This window comes from Branchiostoma lanceolatum, chromosome 1 (assembly GCF_035083965.1).
Source record: "Branchiostoma lanceolatum isolate klBraLanc5 chromosome 1, klBraLanc5.hap2, whole genome shotgun sequence".
NCBI lineage: Eukaryota > Metazoa > Chordata > Leptocardii > Amphioxiformes > Branchiostomatidae > Branchiostoma > Branchiostoma lanceolatum.
Window position 1 is genome coordinate 39,809,498 of NC_089722.1, and position 25,911 is coordinate 39,835,408.

General features: G+C 42.9%; 3 protein-coding genes across 3 annotated transcripts; 2 read left to right on the forward strand and 1 right to left on the reverse strand.

The window, feature by feature from the left end:
* Window positions 1-1,990: 1,990 nt before the first annotated feature.
* Window positions 1,991-12,261, reverse strand: LOC136426420 (uncharacterized). Its single transcript, XM_066415088.1, has 13 exons — window positions 11,862-12,261; window positions 10,456-11,396; window positions 10,222-10,348; window positions 9,801-9,996; window positions 8,856-9,059; window positions 8,387-8,481; window positions 7,091-7,283; window positions 6,447-6,701; window positions 5,586-5,812; window positions 4,683-4,815; window positions 3,990-4,172; window positions 3,364-3,521; window positions 1,991-2,721 (listed from the first exon to the last, which is right to left on the reverse strand). The coding sequence occupies exons 2-13, from the start codon at window positions 11,274-11,276 to the stop codon at window positions 2,530-2,532; spliced, it is 2,784 nt and encodes a 927-aa protein (XP_066271185.1). The 5' UTR covers window positions 11,277-11,396; window positions 11,862-12,261; the 3' UTR covers window positions 1,991-2,529.
* A 142-nt stretch (window positions 12,262-12,403) lies between these two features.
* LOC136422763 (DNA-directed RNA polymerase II subunit RPB11-a) lies at window positions 12,404-14,973 on the forward strand. The gene is made up of 4 exons (XM_066410630.1): window positions 12,404-12,537; window positions 13,124-13,213; window positions 13,527-13,701; window positions 14,023-14,973. Exons 1-4 carry the CDS (start codon window positions 12,485-12,487, stop codon window positions 14,053-14,055), a joined length of 351 nt encoding a protein of 116 aa, XP_066266727.1. The 5' UTR covers window positions 12,404-12,484; the 3' UTR covers window positions 14,056-14,973.
* A 1,875-nt stretch (window positions 14,974-16,848) lies between these two features.
* Window positions 16,849-25,502, forward strand: LOC136426431 (uncharacterized). Its single transcript, XM_066415099.1, has 15 exons — window positions 16,849-17,256; window positions 17,535-17,965; window positions 18,090-18,183; window positions 18,317-18,469; window positions 18,692-19,300; window positions 19,532-19,800; window positions 19,911-20,096; window positions 20,316-20,640; window positions 20,915-21,689; window positions 21,813-22,022; window positions 22,145-22,309; window positions 22,490-22,629; window positions 22,775-23,028; window positions 23,227-23,475; window positions 23,780-25,502. The coding sequence occupies exons 1-15, from the start codon at window positions 17,224-17,226 to the stop codon at window positions 24,414-24,416; spliced, it is 4,530 nt and encodes a 1,509-aa protein (XP_066271196.1). The 5' UTR covers window positions 16,849-17,223; the 3' UTR covers window positions 24,417-25,502.
* Window positions 25,503-25,911: the final 409 nt, after the last annotated feature.

Below are 25,911 nucleotides of genomic sequence, written 5' to 3' on the forward strand. Positions count from 1 at the left end.
ACTGTTAGTCATAGCTTAGACCAAGGACATTATATAATGTCCTTGCTTAGACTAGTTCTTTGTATTTGTTAACTATTACCCGATGATTAGCAATAGTTCGACTTTCATGTGCGTACGTTGCCATACATTTGTCGCTCAATAAAGTTCTTCTTTCATCAACGTAAATATGTAACAAATGACTATTCTTTAGATCTATCAAGGAGGTTTAAACCTCCTTGGATCTATCTAATATTTCTACGTACGATGAGGCAGTGGCCAATGAAGTTTAAATCACCAATGAAAAGTCTTACATTTTTTTATGATCAGTGCGTTTTGTGCTTTCAGTGGAAATGTATTTTTTTATAACTTTTTCTGGTGGAAGCTCAGAGATTGTTTTAATTGTATCGAAAAGCTTGTTTCCTTTAAGTTTTAGCTTGTTTCTTTTAGCGTTTCTCCCCCGTCCTGGAAAAAGTGCATTATGATTCCGAATAGCAACATATACGATAAGTCTCAGACCACACAAAACAACAAAAACATAACCCTCTGCACTAAAATAAACAATTTCTCAACAGGTATAAACAAAAAAAAAAATAGATAAACCAACAATTAACAAACAAATTACCTCTGAAAACATTAGCTTCATTTAATAGGCAGGAAACAACATTGGAGCAGTAATGCTGTCGTAGTGATTTCTTTATTCACAATCGCAGTAATAGATTTTCATGAAATATTCTGAAATGCACTAATTTGTTTATCAACTTTATGCCAACAATAGGTAGTTAAGACAACTGACAGATACTCTACAGTCTTCCTGTGAGGTAAAGCAGCTTAACTCTTTTTTGAAAACAATAGGTAGTTACAGTTAGACAACTAATAGATGCTCTACCCTTGTGACAAAATAGCTTTTTTCAAACAATAGGCAGTTACAGGTAGACAACTAACAATTAATCTACAGTCCACCTGTGTGACAATGCAACATTTTTATGCATGATGCAATTTTTATGCATGATGCAAGTACAAAATATACAGTTCATTTAGACCCCATTCACACTCATTTTTTTTCAATCGCGATTGAAGTATAATCGCGATTGTTCGATCCGATCGCGATTGAACGCAAAGAAACTTTTGCGTTCACACTGCTTTTCGCCAAGTGGATTAAAGATCATTAAGTACGCCGTGATCCGATCGCGATTGAAGCACGATTGAAGCATGCCATCGGCGATCATCTGGTAAATGTTGTTGTCCTTGTTTTGTGTCTATTCTTCCGCTAGACATTGTCACTTGGTGCGGTAAATGTCCCTCTTTCGGTGACATTTCCCCAGTTTGGCCTGCACCTCCTCTCTCCCCCAGATTGCGATGAGGACCCTGGTCTCCTCGATGACCCCATGTACCCGCATGTATGACCTCCCACCCCCGGAACCAGCCGAAATCTCCGCCGATCGCGAAGGAATGAATCGTACTTGTGTTCACACTCAAAATTTGATAGGATTGGATTGGATCCGATCACGATTAATCCAATCAAACTACCTCCGGAGGTAGTTACAATCCAATCGCGATTGGATCGTTTTGGATCGTTCCAATCGCGATTGAGAGCGTTCACACTGAAAAAACCAATCGCGATCGGATCGATTCAATCGCGATTATACTTCAATCGCGATTGAAAAAAATGAGTGTGAACGGGGTATTATTTACATATAAAATTGTTACAAAATATCTACAACCCTAACAATAACAAACTTGTACATGTAGGGTAGGAGCAGAATTGTGATAGTAGATCTTTACGCATTCTATCACTCTTCATTTAAAAAAGTCATCTACACCAAAATTTCCCCAAATACTGTAGTATGCCTCTAAACATATCAATTATATACTAATTTCCTATGTAATGGCATAACTAAATGAAATGTTTAGCACCAATGCTGGATAATAGCAAGAACAAAGCCGACCTGGAGTGCATTAGTATCATACATGTTAGCAGTATTTCTAGATAAAAGGGAAAGGCAACAAAAAATTCCATTTGAGACTTTTAATATACAAAAAAAAAGGTTAAGCTTTAGTTTATCTGTTATTCAGATAGACAAAGGTATAATATCAGGGGGTGGAGAGCACTTTGAAATCATACATGGACAATGTACGTTTACCTCTTCCCACATTGATTGTCATGGTTTAACTATTCTAATCCAATATAGATATAGATATACTTCTTTCCACAAAACTTAAGCAAAGCACGATTCTTCTGATTTTAACAGGTCAACATCAGGGGGTGGATACCACTTGTACAATGTACCTCTTTCAACAAATTGATTGTCATGGTTTAACTATTCTAATCTAATATAGATCTAGATACGCTACTTGTAACTTTCCACAAATCTAAAGCAAAACACACTTCTTCTGATTTTGACAGGTCACTTCCCCATCTCTCCTAACAACTAATCTCCAAGCAGATGTAATGGTGGCAAAAGGCAACTGGCATTGGTGAAAATAAAAACTCCCTTTGCCAGTTGGATACAGTCTTTGCCACCGTTAGATCTGCTTGGAGATTACAAACAACTACCCAGTTTTCATCGCTTCCTGATACAAAACAACATCCTTGCCAAACTTGTCAATGCAGGTGTCCATGAAGTCTAAGAGTCTGTTCATGTCTCTGTCCATTGTAGATATCAAGCTCTCCATAGAATACTGGCCAATGTGTAGGTCCTGTGAGTGGGAGGGGGGCAGGGCACTCTTCACTTGCTGGAAAACCTGGTCAGAAACAAGAAGACAGAACAAGGTTCATAAACTTTCACAACTGAAAAAAGAACCCTAGGCGTCCTTTCTGAAGTGAGTGGATCAAATATATCTGTCCGGATATGCAGCTTGTACTGTTCAGTACAAACCTGGTGTGTTACACCATGAGGCGGTTTACCGGGTATGGAATACAAACAAACAAACAGAAAGACTGTCCTGAATATTCTATGACCTTACATGTTATTTCATAAAGTGTTGACTTCGCCGAGTGACAGCATGTCCCCCTAACAATACATTCCATGTGCACAGTTACTGTTAGTAGTAGGCTGTGATCCTCGCTATACATGTGCAATATTTTACCTCTGAGTCAATGATATACATGTACAATGTACACGCATAGTTAATGTAACATTCATAAATCTTTCTCCAAGTTTAAACTTGTTAGATATAAGAAGTTCTTATGTCTAACATGGTTACTTGGTCAATTACGGACAAAGATACGTAATTTACAAATAAAAGTGGTTATGAATGAATATGACGCAAAAACTTAAGGAGTAAAAAAAAAAGCAATAATCTCATCCAGGTAAGCAGAGACACAACATTATCTTTTCTTCTTGGACTTGCATAGTTTCTGTGACTGATGAAGTCATCCCTGACCTGCTGTGCTAAAGAGCACCTCCTGTCCCTGGCCGTGTCCAGGACCATGTACAGGTGCTGGGGGAAGTGACAGTTGTGCAGGTAGTGCAGCAGCTTCTCCTGGTTTTCTGTGCTGCCCTGGAAGGCTGCATCAGCTTTGGTCAGGAGCAGGCGACAACCTGTACAGAGATTGTAAGGAGCAAAGTTGCATTTTGTTTGCACAATCGTAAGTGGATATCTCACTTTGCGAAAGGCATTTGTGAAGTGGTGCGAACCGACAAAACTTAATGATCCACAAGGACAGAGAGTCAAGCATTGTATCAGTTTGTACTTCACTTATCAATTGGTATATAAAATCATGGAAAAAATTGACAATGTAAGTCTAGTTAGAGTGCTTCAATTTAAGAAAAAAATACAGATGCTGTATATTCTTGCATGTAAAAGACATTCCGAAGTTAGCTAATAAGCAATGCCAGACAGTATATACACAAACCTTTGACCAATATCTGTACAATATATTGTATGTGGTTGCATTTTATGTATAATGTATTGTACTAAAATGTATGTGACAGTATATGTTATGTATGTAATTTATGTGAAATCAAGTTTTTAAAAATGACAAAGATAAAAGAAGTATCAATCCCTACCTCTGATCCCATAGAGCGACGTTGGTAAGGGCAGCCTGGCCAGCCAGGACAGCAGGATGTACTCAAGGTCGTCGCGCTGTTCCGTGCCCATAGGGGTCACTGCCTGGGTCAGCTCCGCCAGCGAGGGGACGGTCAGATGGGTCTTAACGGAAACTGGAGCTGAGACCTGTGCTGACATTGTACCTGATGGGACATAGAGCTGCAATTAGACTTTTAAAACAAAACGGCAATACAAGCACGATCAAAGAGGACTGCATGGTGTATCCTGTATCACCCAAGGTTCCAGCCTACCACCTTGTTGCAACTGCAAACTAAAAACCAGCGCGTACACTCCCTACCACAAAATTAAATCACTGCAAACTTAAATGCATTCATACAGTATGCAAGAATAGGCCCCGGTCTTGCGATAAAAAGACTTGCCCACTGTGCCCATAGGCAGTACGTAGACCTGGACCAAGTTTTGTTGTTACTGTAGTTTGTAAATACTCTATGAACTCTGTCCGCTGAATCATACTCCATGTTATAAAGCACACACTTTGTACTCACTCAGTCAGCTGAATTGTACACTAACACAAAATTTGCACTCGGTCCACTGAAAGATTCCCAGGAATCCTAACGTTACATTATTGGCACACTACTGTGTACACTCGGTCCACTGAAACAGGATTCCAAAGAATCATACTGTGCCCTGACCTGTTACTCCCCCGCTGCTGTCCTTGAGCTGAGCGAAGTTGTCGCGTAGCGTTCCCACGGTCTGCACCAGCCCCACCGCCTGCAGCTCTGCCCTGCGCAGGTAACGAATAAAGGTGGGAACCATCTGGTACAGCTGCGGGAAGGACCAATGAAGAAGTCATTGTTTAACCTATTCCATTAAATGAAGAAGTCATTCATCAATCATATCAAGAAACTTACATGCTATTTTCATTCACCACGTGAGTCCGCAGGACAGAGGCATCTGGCAAGCGGCAATTAAGCTCCCCCAACCATGTGCAAGCGTGTCCAACCCCCAGATGATGGGGAACAGAAGATGTTAAACAGGATAGTTAGTTAGTGAGTGAGTGAGTGAGTGTTAGTGAGTGTGAGTGAGTGTGAGCATGATTGAGTGTGAGTGAGCGTGAGTGAGTGAGTGAGTGAGTTGGTGGGTGTGTGGGTTTGTGAGTGAGTGAGTGAGTGAGTGAAACACCAACAAGCAGTTGACCAGTCCTCTGGTCCTTCTCATTTTGATTTGACCAATAGCCTGCGCCACTTCACCTGAATGGAAGTGTAACGTCAGCAATGGGTCAATAGGTAATCTACGTTAGGGCCCATCGACCATCCCTCAACAGAAATGGGGGCTGATACCAACTGCTGGGTACCTTTCTCCTGTTACTGACATCACACTTTTGTTCAGGTAAAGTGACATAAGCTTCACATCAAATTATTCAATAACTTGAGAAGGACTAGAGGATAATGTACTAGTAGTAAGACGGCAGCAATGTTTACAATGTTTTTCTATGGTAATTTTTAGAATTCCTATCAACCAAGTTCAATTTTTTCTGGATGCAACTGTAAACACAACATTTTTCTTTCCTAGGCCTCAGAGTACTGTGTTCTTACCCCCATGAGTCTGTCGAGTTGATACACCAGCAGCTGTGACAAGTGGAACTCCTCTGGTCCTGTCTTGGACATGAACATGGCCTTGAACACCTGGTCTTGTCTATCCTTTAGTGTGAGGGTGAGCTGCCCCCCTGGGATGGCCTTACCGCCCGCTGGGTGCTGGAAGTTGTCTGCTGAGGTGAGGCTGCTGTTGGCTAGGATTGATGCCCACTTCTCATCTGTCAAACCTGCAAAGGTAAAGGTATCATAATATCATCATCATTATCATCATCATCACCACGTTTCAGTGCTTTGAACTGAAGCGGGCCATCATTGTAATTGTACAGGTACTGTCCCATAGCCTTTTTTGAGGCCATACTACCCTTAGCAGTGGGTTGGTATCCACTGTCTAGGGCATGGTGTTGGAAGGCACAGAGCCCAACCCTGAGCCCCTTCGGCCGCGTTTTACCTCCCCAACTGAAGTCAGGTATCCATTTTTACACTTCATCATCATCATGTCGGGCGGGTTGCCCGGACTAAGTCAGCCCTCTTCCTCCATTCGCTACGGTCCACCATTAAGTGCTCTTACACTTAGGTGGAGTAACTCATGTTAAGTGCCTTTGCCAAGGACACAACGTATACCCAAGGGTGGCAGGATTCGTAGCCAAGGGTGGCAGGATTCGAACCCAAGGGTGTCAGGATTCGTAGCCAAGGGTGGCAGGATTTGAACCCATGACCTCTTGATCTCGTGCCCACTAGCCTTTAAAGCACTCGGCCAATTGACGTGTGAAATGTATCCGTAGCTGTTGCAGAATATCTTAAAATCTGAAAACATTACAAATTTCCACCCCAACATCTGCTTGGAGATTAGTTATCACCCACCTTTCCATCCACAGGCCCTCATCAGCCTCTCCTCTCTCCTCCCCCTCATGTCTCTCTGGGCCTGTAGCTCCTCCCACACACAGGGGCGGGGCTGCAATACACTCTTCTGATTGGCTGAGTGCTTCTGTCCAGTGGTTTGATTGACAGCTGGTTGTACCCTACTCCCACCCCCGCTCTGTGGCTTTATGTAAATTGTTGTTCCCTGATTGGCTGCTGGATCAGATGCACCGTTCTTCAAGAAGATTGTCAACCATCCTGTAGTGTCGGAGAAAAAGAAATCATGAACATTGAAGAGCATTAAAACATACTAACAACTTGAGAACTTCTTGCCTACATGTCTGCTGTAATTCTTGAAATTTTCAACGTGATTTTATGTTCAGGGTTTTCATGGTCACCTCTTCAACGCAAACTGAAATCCGAAAAAGGCGACGGTGTTTCCATCACATCACAGTACAGTACTAGTAGCCATATTGTGACCTTAAAAGTTAAAACCACCTGGGCACCTGGAAAAGAATGAGGGCATGTGAAAAAAAAAGGTGGGGAAAAAAGGACCGGTTCTGTGTACCATACTGTACCCAGCCCTAGTTCTCCACATGCATATATATAGTCTAAGTGTTAGTCTGTCATAAGAACATCTGATTCACCTTCTACGCTGTGGTGGGGGATGGAGACAAAGGCCATGCACCTCAGGTCCTTCTCACACTTATCAATGGCATCCTCCAGGCCCTGAGCAGTCAGCACACAGCCCCAGTCAGCACGGGAGTTGGGACAAGGGTAGTCAAACTTCGCCTGGTAGTCTGAATTCTCCAGCTTGATGTAGCTATGGACATTTGGTGCCTGTTGGAAAGACAAAGTGCAGGGGAAAGTTATACAACAATCATTTTCTTCTCCTGATAATGCAGGGTTGTCCTGCCAAAAATGAGATCATACGCACTTCATCCTCTAACACTTGCTGAATTGGTTAATGTGTTCCTACCATGTATATTTCAGTCAAGACAAGTCAAGTCAAAGTCTTTAGGCCACACCAACTTAATTTTCTGGATGACATCCGCCCGCGCATTGATTTTCGCCTGTTCTCAAAAAAAAAAAAAAAAAAAAATCACCTACGAAGAGGCTCTGAAACTTGTAGACTCATACTGCCGCAAAGGGGCAGCATTGAGCCGGCTTGTCATAATACACTGTATACACTCACATTGTCTAACACAACTGTTATGTATGTGACTAGGAGCGATTTGAAGAGGGCGCCGCCCCTCATGAGCCCAGTAGTATTTTGTTCATGATATGACAATACTTATCATTGTACATGTCTGTATCAAACTGAATGATATTATCTCTGGCTGGGTTGCCTACAGAGTTTGATGTTTTGCTCTGACTGAAGGCGTGATGTTGTGTACACAGTCTTTTTCTTTGAACGGCCAAATGTTACATATGGGTCTTTAAACCAGGCATCATCCATGTTAAAAGCACTTTGATATGAGCTAATTCCAACAAATAAAGACTAGTTTGTTTGTTACACTGTGTTCTGTGGTTTAATTCGTAATACCAGTATGTAGTCCTCCGGTTTATCATCTTTCTTTTTTTTGCTAGATTTTTTTTTTTTCGCCCTCTCGCATTAGTTTTGGGGACTCCAGAGGATGTCATCCATAAAATTAAGATGGTGTGACCTTACTTCAACTCAATAGCATGTTCGGCCATTTTGGCCGCTTTTCAACAAGCGGAGAGTGGAGGAGGGTGGTGGATAAAAATTAAACCATGATTATATTCAATAACTATTAAATAAAGGATAAGGGATCTGTTGTGGACTTGCTGCAATTACATGTTTGTACAAAAAAAGTCTGGACATCATAAAAGAATAAACAGGGTTATACGACAAACATGTAGTTACTCACTTATAGAAAAGAAGACTGCTTTATCATATTTTACTTTGCTGGCAGTCTTACCTTTTCCTGAACTTGGTTGGGAACCTGGTCATGTTGACTGGAAACTGCAGGAATGATGGGGTGGGGGGCTTCAGTCGCCTTCTCCTCATCCTCTTCTGCAGCGAAATTCAGTTTTAAATAGGAATGTACCTAAGTATGTATTATCATATCATAAACTGCACCAGTGAACATATTCCCAAAAATGAATTTTAAGCCCTGCATTGACAATGTATACAGTACTTACAGTAATCAAATGATGTAGTGTTGACTTCTTATAAACATTCTTTCTATTTGTTACTGTAAATGCTGACATTTTTGCGGTGGCTTAATGTTCATGATTTTTGCAGTAAGCTCTTCACTGCAAAAAAAAAATCACTGCATACATTCTCTAAAGCAGAAGTGAATCCCCACAAACTTAAACAAAGGCAATTACAGTACTCACTTCATTTCAGGTTTGGAGTTTTAAGTCATAGCAACATCAAATTCTGACCTTTGTAAATCCGTAGGAGCTTTTCTAGCAGCTGTTGTGCATCCAGTGTCAGACTGTCAAGCTCCCAGAGGAGGTCCTGCACTTTGTGAGCGATCTGCTTGGGGGCGCTGCTTGCCAGCAGGGGCCGCAGGAAGTAGTGATGCACGTTGCGCAGATTGGTTTTGGAGTTGTAGTCCTTGCAGCGGGAGTTGGAACATGGAGACCCTGTTTGTTGGGAATGGATGGAAATGCTTTGGGTAAACTCAGAAAAACAGTACAAGAGCTATCTTAGTACTCAAAAATCATGAAAATCATGACCAAAGCATGTCCAGAATAAAAGAAGATATAAGACTAGAAAAGTCACATGCTATATTGTTATCAATTGTCTGTCCGTCCTTTCATGTTACATGTACTTGCAATTAGCCTACGGGCAAGAACTTGCAATAAACTTATTATTATTATTATTATCAAACCCAGAAGTTTTGCTGCAATACCATAACAAGCCACTAGGGTACAAAAATCTAAAAATTAATATGTTCACACACACAGTAACGCACCAGAAAATGCAACTTCTTGGCAAAGGTAATAACCAACATTTTAACTTTAAGAAACACAATCAACTAAAGTGCCAATCTAATACAAACAACCAAAAACAAATTGACCACCAGGCCAGTTAAACCTCCTTATTTCATGTCTCCTTTAAGCATGCTGAGAAAAACATTGAGCTCTGGGTAGAATGTATGGTGAATTACACAATGGAAGAAAGAATGTGATATGTTCACGATGGAATGAGTTGCAAGGACACTGCGAAAACCTGCAAAAAATGTGAAGATTTTAAAACTTAATTTCCAAATCTTTGAGGCTTTTGCATTGTGCTGATTACAATATTGATAATGCAATGTGGTGGGATATTGAAACAATTTTGCATAAATCTACATTGCAGAAAACATTTTGCAAGTGACTTACTGGCATCCATTCCCTCCAGTTGACAGTCTGTGTGTGAAGTACAGGCAGGCTCCGTCCCCACCAGGCTGCCCACCCCCACCAGGCGGATGGACCCTTCCGACATCATGAACAGGCTATCTGTGAAGTTGGCCATCAGGAGGTCCCCCATCGATGAGCGCTGCAGAACTCGCAGCAAACTGGCAAAGTCCAGACAAATCTGGGAATGGCAGGAAGTTGGGACAAAATTATTTGATTTGATATGATCAGAGTTACAAACCAAGGATTGATGTGTTCATATTTTCCAAAGTATGGCACGACCATCTTTGCTTGAATTTATTAGTCTTAAAGAACATTTGCAGCTAAAGTTAGGTGCGACTGGTCATTTGGTGTAATCTAAGCGGCTGCTACCACGCCGCGTGGCTGCAAAGCAGTACGACATTACCTTTAACCTTTGTTTCCATGGTAACGTCTCCAACCCATAATCTTGGACGGGAGCTCCGATCTCTGTGACCAGTGTGATCCCAGCGTCCTGGCTAATGTCCCCTCCCCCCGCACACAGTACCCCAGCATCTTAGTAACATTACCTTTAACCTCTGTTTCCATGGCAACGTCTCCAACCCGTAATCTTGGACGGGAGCTCCGATCTCTGTGACCAGTGTGACCCCAGCGTCCTGGCTAATGTCCCCTCCCCCCGTACACAGTACCCCAGCATCTTAGTAACATTACCTTTAACCTCTGTTTCCATGGCAACGTCTCCAACCCGTAATCTTGGACGGGAGCTCCGATCTCTGTGACCAGCGTGACCCCAGCGTCCTGATTGGTCCCCTCCCCCCGCACACAGTACCCCAACATCCTCACAACATTCGGGTGAGTCAGTTCTTGCAGCAGCAGGATCTCCTTAATCAACTTGAAGCTCGAGAGAAGGAAGCAGTCATCCTTCTTGATGTACTTTTTCGCCGCGAGGCATTTCTCGACTTCCGGCAAGTCAACGTTCACGCTCTTCACTGCGACCACCTCCGTTCCATACAGCCCCTTGGCCACTATCTTGCCCCCTATTTTTACAATCCCTGTGATCTGGATGGCATCGATGTCTCGACAGCCCCACATGCTGTGCTGGCGTGACTTCCACGCGGGTTTCCCTCCCGCTATGTTCAACCCGAAGAGAACCGAATCCAGGTCCAGATCCAGGTCCTCGAGGTGCTTCCCCTGACTTAAGTTACCGACTATGTAGCTGACTTTCTCGTGCAGAAAGTCTCTCTCTGCTACTGCGTCTAGCAGCTGCTCGTTAAGCCGACTAACGAGACTCTGGAGGCGGGAGACGTGTCGCCACTTGTCTTCCATCCGGTCGCTGTTCTTCGAGTCCCATATCGAAGCGAAGCTCCCAAGTTGAAGATGAAGTAACAAGTACACGATCAGGAAGAGAAGGGGGAACAGTAGGCACTTGCGACCGATGGCTTTCCTGCTGGATGTAATCACACTGCGATAGGAGAAGAGCATGTTGGTGATTGTGGAGTTCAGAGGCACTGTGTGGTTGGATATCTGGGTTCTGGTATAAATTTAAAGTTTCTAGTACCGTGTGGTCTTCATCACTCCGTCATGTCCATGAGCAAAGTTTGCCTGAAACAAAACAGTTCAATTGATGAGTATTGGGCACTTATTAAGTTATTTTTATACATTTCGAGGTGTATTGTAAGGACTATATGTATTTATAAGTATTTTTGGCACCGTTGCAGGTTCTGCCTTGACAGCTACCTACATTAGTCTAAAGCACCTACCTTAAATCTACAACATTGATCTACCTACAGCACTTCTAGTAGTTCTACAACGCCTACCAACGCGTATCTACAACACCTACCAAATTTTATCTACGCCTACTAGTACAGCAGTTTACATACACCTCAATAACCTATGCTACAGCACCAGCACTTATCTACAGCACCTACCTACAGCTACAGCAGTCGACTCTACACTAGCCTTATCTAGGCAACATCTACCAACTTTTCCGAACAACACCTACCAACAGCGGTCTACAACACCGGTAGTTAACCTTTTTAATATCATGCAGCAGTCTACAACACCTACCTGGTAAACACGTATCTACAAGACATCTTAGAGCAGAAATTGTTCCTGTTGTCCTTGTTTAACGTCTGTTATATCGCAAGACGTGGTCTCTTGGTGCTGGGTTTCACTTGGTTCAGTTACGAGTCATCTTGGTAACTTGAAGTTGACTTCCCCGATGCACCGTTATATCATGTTACTGCAATCGTCCTCTATAGTCTATGGCGATCGGCTGTCCACAGGATGTTGATCTTGAGTCTGTGACCTCGGCATCTGGTCTGTAGTACTCTGACCTCATCACTCTCACTAATTCTCATGCTAAGATGCAGTTTTTAACTCCTCTTGCTTCTGGAAAGCAGCCAACTAAAACTCTGTGCAGTACATTCAGCTTGTTTATAGACAGCACCACTCAATTATTTATGGGGGTGACGTTAATATATTTGTCTGGGGCCGACGTGATGATTTGTGTAACTTCAAGTTTTGTTCCCCATTGACGCATTATGTTTAGATATCATTTCAATAATTCAGGCATATTCATCATGGAACATTCATTTTGAAAAGTCTTTTAAAACAGTATGGCTATCCCTATAAACAGAGTCGACTTGTCTTGATGACGTCAGAGTGTTGAGCAGTCCGAAGCAGGCAAAATGAACGCGCCGCCAACTTTTGAATCCTTTCTCCTTTTTGAAGGAGAAAAGAAGTAAGTATTGCTACTCTTCATACTGTTAATGTGACATTTGTTATCTTGGTGAAATGTACAGTGAGTGCGTCACAAATGTGGCGATTTGTTTGGAATTTTTCTCTGCAGTGCGACGTGCATGCATGTTTTGTGGGGAGGGGGGCGAAGATATTTGTTAGTTCCTTTGTGATCTGAACCATCGCAAAGCACCGTTCTAAACTAAAGCAGAATATAGTATAAGGTATAAAATGTTGTTCAAGATGTTTTACATCATTCAGTTGACCAAGCTTCAGCTCTGTACTCCTGTGCTATACATTCAGTTATCGTTTATATAAATTTGTGGTTTCCTGTTTTTATATGAATCCCAATGAAGTTTCAAGTCAAATTGTTATTGAAGTAATCTATATCTAATTTACAAAATTTCTCTCTTTTTGGCAAATCTCCGGTCTTCATTGTCCTTTTATCGACGATCTACCACCCACATTTATTTATTTATATATCCTCAGACACTACACGTACCAGTCCTACAATTCAGCCATTTGTGCTGCAAGGGTTTTTAATCGATAAACCATTTTCTCTCAAGTCTTAACCAAACCTTGTTTTCCAGAATCACCATCACTAAAGACACGAAGGTTCCCAATGCCGCCCTCTTCACTGTAAACAAGGAGGACCACACACTGGGCAATCTCCTCAGAGCGTGAGTATGTTCATCTACTGTACTAGTGTACAGGTACCGATAAAGCTACAGGTAAAAGTACAGATAGAGCTACAGGTACAGATATTTAGCTACAGGTACATATAAAGTGGTACAGTACAGGTCAGGTAAGGTCATATTGAGGTACAGATACTACAGGAACAGATAAAGTTACAGATACAAAAGAAGCTATGGATATACAAATTTAATCTGCAGCACCATAAGATCCGCCTCTTTAAACCTACCACCAGATATTTTTCATATGCTTTATGTAATACACCTAACATGTATGCATGTTCTTCCCATCCCCCTGTAGGCAGCTGCTGAAGGACCCCCAGGTGATATTTGCAGGGTACAAGGTTCCCCACCCCCTGGAACACAAGTTTGTACTGAGAGTCCAGACCACGCCCGACTACAGTCCACAGGAGGCCTTCACCAACGCCATCACAGACCTCATCAGCGAAGTATCACTACTCGAGGAGAGATTCAAGGTACTGTACACTCTTTTAAAGTGTTTGACATCAAAATACATTTTCGTATCAACTTCAATAATAGCGGTATCTTTCAATGGACACAGACATTTGCACCAAATACACAGCCTTATGATGTTATCGAACATCGAAACATCCAGCCCTTGATTCCTGCCACCAGGTAATTCAATTGAATGTTTGTAAAAAATTTTATAATGTCACATTACAGGTGAAGGTTAACAATTGTTTATTGTTTAATGGAATTTCTTTAGACTATCACTTACATGTACTACTGGGTCTTAAAGGAAAGCTTCAGTGTCTCTTGTTGTGCCTTTCCAACAGGTTGCAGTGAGAGAGAAGGAAGGAGTGGAGTAATGAAGAAACAGTCTACACTATCGTCTCAGACTGAGCCAGCTTGGGAAACATTGAGGCCACTTGAAAGCCACATCAGATGTACTGGTGTGGCCTGGACAAGACAAGCATGGTCTTCTATATAAAATACATTTCCTGATTGGTAAACCGTAAATGTATGACACAAAGGGAAAGGGGGCATTAATCCAATATCTCATATTGCACTACCATGATCAGTTGATGAGACCCTGCTATTTCAATATTATTCTGGTGAAACCTATGGTATTACATGTATCTCCTTAAATCCTTTATAAGAACCTTGGGTATTGTAGATAACAACTTTTTTTGTGCACGTATGTTACTTATCAACCATCATGGATACTTTGTCCTTATAATGTGAGAGAAAAATGTCAGTGCTTGGTTCTGTAAATAGCTATTCAGATACGGACTTCTTTCTGGTTTATGTGTTAAGATATTGCCACAGGGGATTTAAAGTTCAAGGGTTTGATGTAGTTTGTAATATATTGCTGTTACCCAACCTTTGTCTAAGAGAAAAGTTACTGTCCTCAGTTTTGTATGATGTATGCCAAAAGCAGTGACAGTGAGCTTGGTAGACAATTGTTTGAATTCATTCTATAAAGCCTGAGCAACATTTTCCATCAACATTGTAGTGTAGCAGCACAAATTACAAATCCTTAAGTCTATTCATTTAAATTGTTAACTATAGTTGGTAGTATAGATTCTTAGATTCTAAAGAATGTAAACTGTATCGGCATCAAAATGTGAAGTGCATAAAATGACAAGATTTGTTGTTGATGAAGGCAGAATATATACATGTGAACACCCATCTTTGTCTCTTAACCATTGTAGGGCTTCATTAAGTATTATTATAAAGCAAAGCATATAGAGAATGAATAAACAGCAGTAGTTGTCATGCCTGTATTATGTTGTATCTTATTTAATTGATTACGTAACTGGATAGTGAGTGTGTGTGAGTGTGACTGTGTGTGTGTGTAAGTACAGTGTACATGTATTTCTTTCACTTCTCCCATAAACAAATGTGTCTTTCGTTGAAATACTAGTAGGTTACTGAACTCGTTGATGTAAATGCCCTATGAAAGGCCACTAAGATTAAATCGCTCTCGAAGACACAGCATTTCACTACGATAAGATAATTTTCTTTGAGTGAGAATATAACAACAGTGAACTCAACCGTTTCATAATTTGGGCTGGAGACAGATACCCGGTACATGTTTTGTCATAGAGGCACATAGACGTGACATGAGAGACACCTAGCGGCGGGTCTCCATAACACAGACAATTCACTTCCGGGTAGGAGAATCTTGTTTTTCTTGATAAATGTTGTTTAATTTGCAAAGTGATTATTTTCTATTAATTTTACCAGCACTAGCGATAAAAAGCAACAGAACAGATCGACAATCCGATCCTCAGATATAGGAGGAACTTCAAAAACGGAAATTCGCGACCTGTTAGCGTACATGCACCTGTCGAGGCTTCGAATGAAATCATTTGGTAAAAGAGACGAAAAACGTCAAAAATATGGAACGCTTCACGAATTTGCGTGTCATCCTTGCGCCTGATTTTACGCAATGGTCGAGTCAAATTTTAGAAGAATTTAGAAGAAGTTAGAATCTAAAAAGGTATGTTTCAGCCAATCAAAACCTCCTTGAGCCAATCAAGTAGCGGGATTTTATTCTAACTTTCAAAACTTCAACCAATCAGTGTGCACCATTCTCATGACGTAACAAACCTCGCAGAAACTCAGGGAAGCGAGGAAAATCCTGTTCCCGGGATGGTGTGTTACGGGCTTCTGCTCGTCTATCGTCTCCTTTGTGGATATTTTGGACTTTTGTGGCGGTCAACTTGGCTTCAGGAACCGCGAAAGGTTTGTGGAGTTTGTACATTCTTATGTTATCATTTTTTGGGTGCGGAATTTGTCTGCTAAAGCCAACTTTATCGGGAGAATATGCATGCTTGTTTGGTGGACGATAAAAACAATGACGCGTACACTGTCAAAAATACCCCGAAAATCTGATCTTATCGTTCTAATCCTACGAAAATCCATCCATCTACAGTAGTATCTGTGTACATGATATGTTGGCAAGGAATCTTACCAAGTTTGATATGGATGGCTGCGGTTTTTCACTGTTAGATTTGTTGTTGTCTTCGGCATATTTATTCATAAAAAAGATGGCTCCTTCATATTTATCACCATCGACTCATGCCATGTCATGCATTTCTTAGATGTCAGTTTGGCTCATTACTATTGTTAAGAAGCTTTTCACCGGTGCAGGATGTATGTTAAAGGTAAGGTGTACAAGAGTTGTATTCTAGAGAAAGTTTGACCCAAATTGATGAAAACACAGGCGTGAAACCATAAGTAGGTCATGTCAAACTCGCGCCGGGAACATCTGGCATTCATTTACTCCAGCTCAAAACAATAACAACAGATCTTGACATTGAAAGTGAAAGTGAGAGATGCATTAGATGACACATTTTAGCCGAACTGGGTTGAATAATTTGCGATAGAAGATAGGCTAGTCGGCCAGAGAAAGTCTTATGTTTAGTTTGTGCAGTTTATTTCAAAAGTTTGGGGATTTACGGTAATCCCCTGTTTTCGTAGCGGTGACGCTCCAAGCAGAGGTTGTGTTGTGGGAGGTATTTGACGTGTTTTTAGGCAAGTTTGTCGGGCTCTCTAATTTGCACGGGTTCCTTAATTCGTCTGGCGACATATAGACAACGGTACAAAATAGAAAGTCTGACAAACTCGCCTAAAAACACGTCAAAAACTTCCCGCAGCCTCTGCTTGGAGCATTACACCGCTACGAAAACAAGGGGATTACCGTAAATCCCCAAACTTTTCAATCTTGTATTTGTAAGGTACTTTCTGTCGAAATCTACCCCGTTTGTTTCCTAAAATTTGTTCTTAATGTATGACTTGAAAAGGTATTTTGAGTTAAAGTTTAACTCTGGGAATGGGATGAAGCTGGTGTATATACATCCTTGGTGCATGTGCACCTGTGTGCACCCCAAATTGGAGCTGTACACCTAATTTTTGACTGTTATGTGTATGTTTCACTAGTAATAATAATGTTAATCCACAAATCAATAGTGTAAGTACAATGCTTGATAAACAGCTTTTTAATTCTAATTCTCTGTTCCTTCCCAGTCATGGCATCACAATGCAATGTAGAGTCAGGTCAGGTACGTTTCACTCTGTTACTTGAACATTAGGCCATAGCAAGTAAATTTTATGGATGACATCCTCCGCAGACTCAACAATTAATGAGATAGGGCGGAAAAAAGTCCTGACGAGACTTCGAGCTTGCGTGAAAGAAAGGCTCTACCTGTACTGTTGTATAGGATAACAAATATGATTTGGAACAAAACATAAGCATCCACACACTAGATAGATCATCTGTTAATTTTCTGACATAACAATGTCATTGACCAATTCTTCTCATTGATCTATTTCACTACAGTTACCCAACGTGCGAAGACTTGCTGGAGGGGGGCTAGTGTTGGAGCCAACTCAAGCAGCTATTGTAGCTGGCACTTGCAGGACAGAGCAGGCTCAACTTATGCCAGGCACCATCCATTTTGGGAAGTACAGGGGACTCACTTACACATGGCTATGTGAACACGACATGGGCTATGTGGTTTCACTCATTGCAAGCCACCAGCGAGAGCGGGTGAACAACAAGTCCCAGTCTTGCCTTATGGAGAACAAGGATGACCTTGCCAACTTTGCACTGCAAGTTCCCGGGGTTTCAGTAGCTGTCAGGGAGAGGAGGCGCAGAGACGACCTGAACAGATCACCACAGGAACCTGTGAACCTGCGAGGTCAAACACTTCTCCGGTTTGGCAAGTTTTCCAAGAGGACATGGGAGGATGTTTACCAGAATGAGAAGGGGTATGTACCTGTACAGAATATCTGTACTCTAATCCTACCATCACAGACACAGACCTTAAGCTACAAGCCACAGCCACTGAAAATGGTGTGTAATGACTGGTCTCTTTTTTTCTCTCTTCACAAGGTATGTGAAATGGATTGAACGAGAGAGCCCAAGCAGAGGAAGTCCTATGGCCTCATTCAAGGAGTTCATTGAGAGACGAAGGCATTCAGCCCAGGTAAGTCTTTTACAAAGTTTTGCTTCCATGGTGTGCATACAACTGCTAAACAAAGACATGTGACAAAAGTAGAGTTGAAAAGATGCTTCTTCATTTTAGATCTTCATTGTAAGACTCTGTTCCCACCCTGCAGAAAGTTTCCTCGGTGCTGCCAAGTCAGGTGACGCCACAGCCAACAGTACCAGTACAGAGAAGGATGACACCACGTGCAGCGACCTCAGCTCTGCTCACCCTACAGTCTACTCATTCTCACAGGCGGTTGGCACAGCCTAGCCCCCCCAGACGGGTGAGAGCACAGCCAGATACATTGATCTTTACTCTGCATCTATTTTTATGTTTCTATAAACTGTACTTTGTATGACGTTGATGCTTCAAACTCTGGTAGGATGTACAGTGTGTACATCTTTGATCTTGTAAATGTCAGCTTGTTCACACAGAGATGATCTGTCCTGGCTTGTTTTATGCTGGCTTGTTTTGTGTATGCTAAAACTGTATTGCTACCCTCCAGGTGTGGTCATCACAAGCCGTTGTGTCATCCCCTTCTGCCAGCAGCACAGTCACATCCCCTTCTGCCAGCAACACAGTCTCATCCCCTACTGCAGCCAGCACAGTCTCATCCCCTACTGCAGCCAGCACAGTCTCATCCCCTACTGCAGCCAGCACAGTCTCATCCCCTACTGCAGCCAGCACAGTCTCATCCCCTACTGCAGCCAGCACAGTCTCATCCCCTACTGCAGCCAGCACAGTCTCATCCCCTACTGCAGCCAGCACAGTCTCATCCCCTACTGCAGCCAGCACAGTCTCATCCCCTACTGCAGCCAGCACAGTCTCATCCCCTACTGCAGCCAGCACAGTCTCATCCCCTTCTGCCAGCAGCACAGTCTCATCCCCTACTGCAGCCAGCACAGTCTCATCCCCTTCTGCCAGCAGCACAGTCTCATCCCCTTCTGCCAGCAACACAGTCTCATCCCCTTCTGCCAGCAACACAGTCTCATCCCCTACTGCAGCCAGCACAGTCTCATCCCCTACTGCAGCCAGCACAGTCTCATCCCCTACTGCAGCCAGCACAGTCTCATCCCCTACTGCAGCCAGCGGAGTGGCTTCCCAGAGAGATGAAGTGAGTTTCTCTCTTTGTTTACTGTCATTAGTATCATTTTGCATGTTCGATTCCTGATATCCTGTGTTTCCTTTTGGAACTAATAAATATGTCTACAGTTGTGCAGTAGAACACTTAATCAAGGGTGGTGGGATTTGAAAATGACAGGTATTTGGCATGTTTAATTTCCCCATTTTACCTCAGAATCCAAGTTCAATCATAATCATACAGTTCTTCACTTTATCACCTCAGGTACTACTTCCCCAAATATGGAAGAAGACACTGCCAGTGGAACAGTGGAGATGGGTAGGGAAGGCTTTGTTCCGACCGGACAAGAACAACAAGCCGCAGCTGGTTCGTGATCTGCAGCTGTGGTGGTATCCCCCTCAACCAACCCTTCAGCACCTCCAACCCCCTGCCAGCCCTGAGCCGTACTTCCGAAGGCCTTTGTTTCTTTGGATGCCGTACCGCATGTGGGCAGTGCGGCTGAAGTGTGTGGGAGCAGACTGTAGTGGGGACAGGTTTGTAAAAGTTTTACCTCTCCTGAGTGACTTGTGAGAAGACACTTTACCACATAATTTGAAAATGTCCAGTCATTTGTGCTGATCACTGCCTATGTCTTCCATCCAAGGTTAACCAGCGCAGGGTTGTACAAGACTGTAAGAAAGGTCCTCGATGTCGATGGCTTTTACTTCATGGCTACCGAATACCTTGAGTGTTGTGAGTGCAGGAAGAAGGTGGCAGCCTGGTCTGGCGATATTTTGCAGCAGTTAAGTCCAGGGCACTTCAGCCAATTCCCAGCCATCTTGACATACAGGTAAATATTACCTGCATTGGTTTTCTAAGTTCCTTGCTAAAGTCAGGCATGCAAAAACATTACTTTTGCTTTCTACTTCGCGATACTTAAAAGTGTTGTTGACGTTGATCTCAACTTTTAACAAGTAGCCATTTGTGTACCAAATTTGTAGGAGTTATTCATAGTGCTTTAACAGGGAGACCGTTTAAGTACACCTTCTGTTTCAATGGTGTGTTCCAGGTACTCCTGCGACCTGAAAGTCCTGCGGTTACTAAGACAAAGGTCCATGGGCAACAGTGTTGCTCTACTCAGGAACCAGGTGCATGAGCAACACAGTGAAGTCTACCTCCAGAGGTGTCTCCAGTACCTTTCCGACTGTGCCCGGTTCTTTGGTGGACTGGTAGAGCGGCCACAGTGCACGAAACCACCAGCAATGCCCGAAGTGCCACGTCCCCAATGGCTCCTGTCTGTCTTTGCCAGGGATGTCCTCATGAGGCTCAATGAGGTGAAGGCGAAAGTTACATCGACTTTCGGCAATATCCTTAAAATGGACTCCACTAAGAAGGTCCGTAATCTTCCAGTATTTCCTTACTTGTGTTTTGATATGCCTGGCATTAATGGTTCTTGCATCTTATATCTGGATTTTTTTGTTCCCTTTACTGCCCTGTAGACTTTGTATGTGGCAATTGTACCCTAGAGGAGTAGCTACATTTGTGTAAAAAGGCTAGAACACAACAAGTGAGTACAAGGGTAATCATTTTCTGTATGTCATAAAACACTATACCCTAAATTGTGAATATCAGACCTAACTGAGTAGTTTTTTCTTTGTGTATTCACAGGTGACCAAGAAGCTAGCGGGAGCTGCAGCTGGGACAGCAGGTTGGGCTACCAATGTCGGAAACGAGTATGGACAAGTCCTGGTGTCTGTGCTCACAGCAACTGAGGGAGACGGGCTTAGGTCCATGGGGGAAGGACTGGTCAGAAGGTACAAAGAGGCAGGCGAGCGTCCACCCAGTGTACTCTACGTAGACAGGGACTGCTGTTCTGCGAAGGCACTCTTTCCAGGATGGGATGACTTGATGGTTCGCCTTGATGTGTGGCATTTCATGAGAAGGTTGGCTACAGCGTGCAACACAGAGAGTCATCCCCTGTATGCAAGCTTCATGTCCTCACTGTCAAGGTGTCTATTTGAGTGGGATGCAGCAGACCTCAACCTTTTGCTGAAAGCAAAACAAGCAGAGTTGGTGAAAGAGGGGAAGGGTTCCTGTGATCCTGCACAGTTGTTAACAAAAAAGGAGCTTGCTCTGCACGTTCGTCGCAGGACTCGGGGTGTGGCGGAAACAACTCGCCTCATCTCAGAGCTGATTGACACGTACAGCAGCGAGAAGGGAGCAGACACGACGGGGCTGCCCCTCCTGGACGACAACAGAATCCGCAAGGTGTGGGAAGAGCAGAAACGACATGTTGCCTGTCTACAGGATCCACAGGATGTCCAACTGTACATCACTACTGGTCAGCTAAAGAAGGGGGGAGTTGTGCTGCCAACCTACAGGTGTAGCAGGGGGTCCACGTCTCTGGAGTCGTTCCACTTACATCTGCAGAGGTTTATACCAGGTGAGTTCAGTTCACTTCTTACTGATCTATATTGATTGGAATTTGCTGACAAATCTTGCATTCCGAGTTTGTTTTGCATTTGACAATGTTGTAACACATATGATATACTTCCATGTGTTTTAGGTACAAGTGCCAGTGCAAGCCACCTTCAGGCATACTTGCTTGAAGGACTAGTACGCTGGAACGAGGACCGGGCAGTAGCAGCAGTTCAGGGTGATGCTCCTTCCCTGCGGTCCTACAGTGGCTGGCTTCGTGCTGCAGTTAACAAGGCCAGTGGCACGGTGTTGGGCCACAACATCTGCACAGACTACACAAAGCCTGGCAAGTACACAGGTAAGTAATTCCTGTTCTTTTTTGGAATGATTCATAACATGTATGCAGAGGTAGTGTATGCAGAGGTACAGCTTTTCGATAAAGAAAGGAAGAAACGTCTGCTTCTTGTTCTTATTTTGCAGGAGAGTTGTTCGGCATTGAGTACTTGTATTCGCAGACGGGCAGGCATTTGGAGGCTGTTAGTCTGAACCCCGATGTGCCAGATGGTGTGGAGGGGGAAGATGAGGAAGATGAGGGGTTTGAAGACATGCGGGATGAGGTGGAAGACCCCACCATTTCTGCCATTGGTATGTACATGGTAGAGTCTGCATTGTTTTGCCCTAACAGTTTAGGAAAAGTTCTCTAGAGTTTATGTTAAATGCCCTTGTTTGCATCTAAATGATAGAGCCCTTAAGTTTCTAATTAGTGACTATATGTAGCATCAATCCATCTAAGTGTTTTGTTTCTTGTTACATGTCTGTCTTCAGTGTCTCAGGACAGTGAGAAGTCTCCTGACAGAGAGGAGTTGCAGGACAGCGGGGTCCAGACTCAGGACACTATGGAGTCTCACTCTCAGGACACAGGGGAATTTCAGGACATAGCAGAGGCCTCCAGCAGTTATCAAGATGTAAGTGAAGTCTCAAAGAAAGAAGGCATGTCCTGTTTTCATTTTCTGACAAGACTATAATTATGATGAAAGGAGTAAGCAACAAAGATGGTATTGTTGTTTATTTCATTGTTGATAGACAGACTCTTGTTCATGACTGTTCCAGGAAGCCCATGCTTTCAATGATGCCTCTGGCTACCACCAAGTTCAGCGCCTAGCCAGTGCCCTGGTCAAGCTACGAGATGAAAGCCACCTGGCAGACGTCCAGGTGGAGGAACTCATCAGATTATGGAGCTGCCTTCCGGAGACTGACAAGGAGCGTCTCACCAATGCATCTCGCTATCAGGACAGACCGAACAAGGGTCCTTGTAAAGTCACGAAGAAGACTTGTGTCACTCCCAGTGTGGACAGTGTAGAAAGGTGGGTATTGAATATGTGTGCAGCTTTGCTTTATGGATGATATGAAGTGTAACAGTAACTTTATATTGAGATGTCTGTGGGCAGCATCATCTTTACTTCCCTGAAGTAACAGCCTGGAAGCAGCGCAAGGCATCTTGTGCTGTAACTTTAGCATGTACTATCGGTAATGTGTGTGTGGTCTTCTACCGTTGTATACAGGCGCATGCTTGGAGAGAGCGCAGGACCTGCACAGTGGCCGGGCACAAGCCGTCTGGTGGAGGCTGTTTGCCTCCAGCTCTGCACCCTGCATCCTGAAGCCACAAAGACTAGAATAAAGACAACAAGTCGGTGGACTGCCATCCTCAAAGATTATGGCAAGATCTGCACCTTGTTACAGAGCATCCACAGACTGATGACAGATACACGTCTGCAACTGTACAAGATCAACCACAAAACGCTCGTGGAGTGGTAAGTGTTTTTATTCAGCACTCAATCTACATTCCCTTAACAGGACATTGAGAGTAGTAACTGACGGTATGATCCTTCATCTTCTGATTATTTTGGTTGTATTGAAATTTTGTCACCAGCCCCTATTGAGGGATATTGAGGGAAATGCATTTTATCTTATTTTTCTCTTTAAAACCTGTAAACACAGACAAAGATTTTATTTCTCTAGGCTCTCTGCATGTCGTACTGAGTGTGTCTGCAATTCTGATGTAGCTTCTTCATGACCCTCTTACCTACTTTGTCCTTCACATTGGGTATTTTTCAGGTACAAAACACGCAAGCTGGACACAAAGCGACAGAAACTTCTGCAGCGAGTTGACCCGCCCAGTGCCAGCATAGTAGCTGCCACATCCCTGCCTGATCCACGGCCCCAGCTACAGCAGATGCCTTCATACCAGCAGCAGGCTTTCCAGTATTGCTTCCCGCAGAACACAGCGGGACAAGCCAGTGTCCACCATGATCCGCCTGTCCGGTATGCTCCGCCAGTGCAGTACAGTGAACCGGTGCAGTGTGGCCTTCCAGTTCAATACGTTCCTTCTGTGCAGTATGGAACTCCATTTCAGTTTGTTCGTTCGATGCAGTATGGTCCTCCCGTGCAGTACCATCCTCCGTTCGCGGTCCCGAGTCAGGCTCCAGGAGTGGCTAGTTGTGTCCCACCTGCTACGGGTGCAGTTCCCGCAACCACAGACTGGTATAGGAGGAAACGGGCGCAGGAATGCCAGCATGGCCAAGTGAAAAGAAAATATATGCGAAAGTCTAGGTGCAACATTTGTTCCAAATGTAACCAGCCCAAAACAAAAGACTATGGCCATAGCAGGTTTGGAAGGGAAACCTTCTGTTCTGCGACATCCCCGCAAAGTGTGGAGGAGTGGCTGGCCGAAAAAAGAGCTAAATCTGTGTAGGACAAAGTCCAGGACCTAAACCTCAGACAAGCCTAAAACTTGGAATTGTAACACGTGGCGCTGTACCATTGTGCCTGAGAAAAGAACTGTTGTTTCCGGTTACCCAACCGACCCTAGAAATTTTCACGCTGACAAAATGTAAAAAAAGACAGAAAATCCCTTCCTACCAACTTACAATTTTTTCTGGACTTGAACCGGAAACACAACATTATTTCTCCTAGGCCTTGTTCAGACTCTAACAGTTTGATTCTCCCAATAGCTGTTGTCTTGACAGTGTAGTTCATTATTGTGTTTAGACTTGTATGTTGTACAAACTATCAGAGGCTTATGGTACCGTTATATCTGTATTCTAACAAGTCATATTTTTGAGAAGTTGTTTTGTGTGAAAGATAGTCATATATATGTTTATCTTTTAATGAAACCGCACAGAGATGTATGTATTTGTTTATTTTTTATTTTTAGGTGATTCAAAAGGATGATATATTAGGCAACCTTTGAAAGGCTCTATGTCTTATGTACTACAGAAACCAGGACAAAGATTATGGAAAGGAAACTGATATACATTGAAGAAATCACAATTTGAAAGTGATGTTTTTGAGAAGTAGTTTTGTGTGAAAGATAGTCATACATATGTTTATCTTTTAATGAAAGCGAACAGAGATATATATATATAGATATATTTATTTTGAAGAAATCACAAAATGATAATTTGAAGAAACCATTGAGTGGTTTCTCTGTAGATTTTATGTCAGTGATGTCTTTAATGAACCTTGCAATGATGCATGTTTAGGACTAGGAGTTATAGATTGAAGAGTCCACTTTGGATCTAGTTACTTTATTTTAAATCAGTGATGTTTGTACATCTGTCATACTCAAAACAAGTTCTACCTCCACATCTGCTTAGAGATTACTTCAAACACTTGAATAAGAATTAGATGTATTGTCCGTTTGTAAACCATGGCTCATGTCTCTTCAGTTTGTTGTTAATTTTCACCTTAGATCCATAGCCAATTCAATACTTGAAAGCACAGTCTATATCTCCAAGTTAGGCCATGTTGATTGGATTATATGGATGACATCCTCTGGGAACACCGAAACTGATGGAAGCGTGCCTTCATTATGAAATCCTTTCTTTCTTTCTTTCTTTCTTTCTTTCTTTCTTCCTTTCTTTCTCGATTTCTCTATCTTTCTCTCTCTTTCCCTTTCTCTCTCTTTCTCTCCCTCCCTCTCTCTCTCTCTCTCTCTCTCTCTCTCTCTCTCTCTCTCTCTCTTTCATGACTTGTAGCATGTATTTCCATATACTTGTTTGTCTGCAATTAGCCTGCGGGCATTAATTTTCGATAAAGTTATTTTAGCTCCAAGCAGATCCAATGGTAGCAAAGACCGTATCCAACTGGCATAAGAAATTGTGTGAGTGAGTGAGTGAGTGAGCGATTGTGTGTGTGTGTGTGTGTGTGTGTGTGTGTGTGTGAGTGAGTGAGTGAGTGAGTGAGAG

What these genes read in the sequence shown, in the direction of transcription:
- LOC136426420 (XM_066415088.1), bottom strand. Translation starts at nt 11,276, where the DNA reads ATGCTCTTCTCCTATCGCAGTGTGATTACATCCAGCAGGAAAGCCATC. An exon ending in TACGGGGGGAGGGGACATTA is followed by an intron (nt 10,349 to 10,455) that starts GCCAGGACGCTG and finishes ATGTTACTAAGA; the next exon opens with TGCTGGGGTACTGTGTGCGG. An exon ending in CCCCCACCACAGCGTAGAAG is followed by an intron (nt 6,702 to 7,090) that starts GTGAATCAGATG and finishes CCGACACTACAG; the next exon opens with GATGGTTGACAATCTTCTTG.
- LOC136422763 (XM_066410630.1), top strand. Translation starts at nt 12,485, where the DNA reads ATGAACGCGCCGCCAACTTTTGAATCCTTTCTCCTTTTTGAAGGAGAA. An exon ending in CTGGGCAATCTCCTCAGAGC is followed by an intron (nt 13,214 to 13,526) that starts GTGAGTATGTTC and finishes ATCCCCCTGTAG; the next exon opens with GCAGCTGCTGAAGGACCCCC. An exon ending in TACTCGAGGAGAGATTCAAG is followed by an intron (nt 13,702 to 14,022) that starts GTACTGTACACT and finishes CCTTTCCAACAG; the next exon opens with GTTGCAGTGAGAGAGAAGGA.
- LOC136426431 (XM_066415099.1), top strand. Translation starts at nt 17,224, where the DNA reads ATGGCATCACAATGCAATGTAGAGTCAGGTCAG. An exon ending in AGCCTAGCCCCCCCAGACGG is followed by an intron (nt 18,470 to 18,691) that starts GTGAGAGCACAG and finishes GCTACCCTCCAG; the next exon opens with GTGTGGTCATCACAAGCCGT. An exon ending in AGTGTGGACAGTGTAGAAAG is followed by an intron (nt 23,029 to 23,226) that starts GTGGGTATTGAA and finishes CGTTGTATACAG; the next exon opens with GCGCATGCTTGGAGAGAGCG.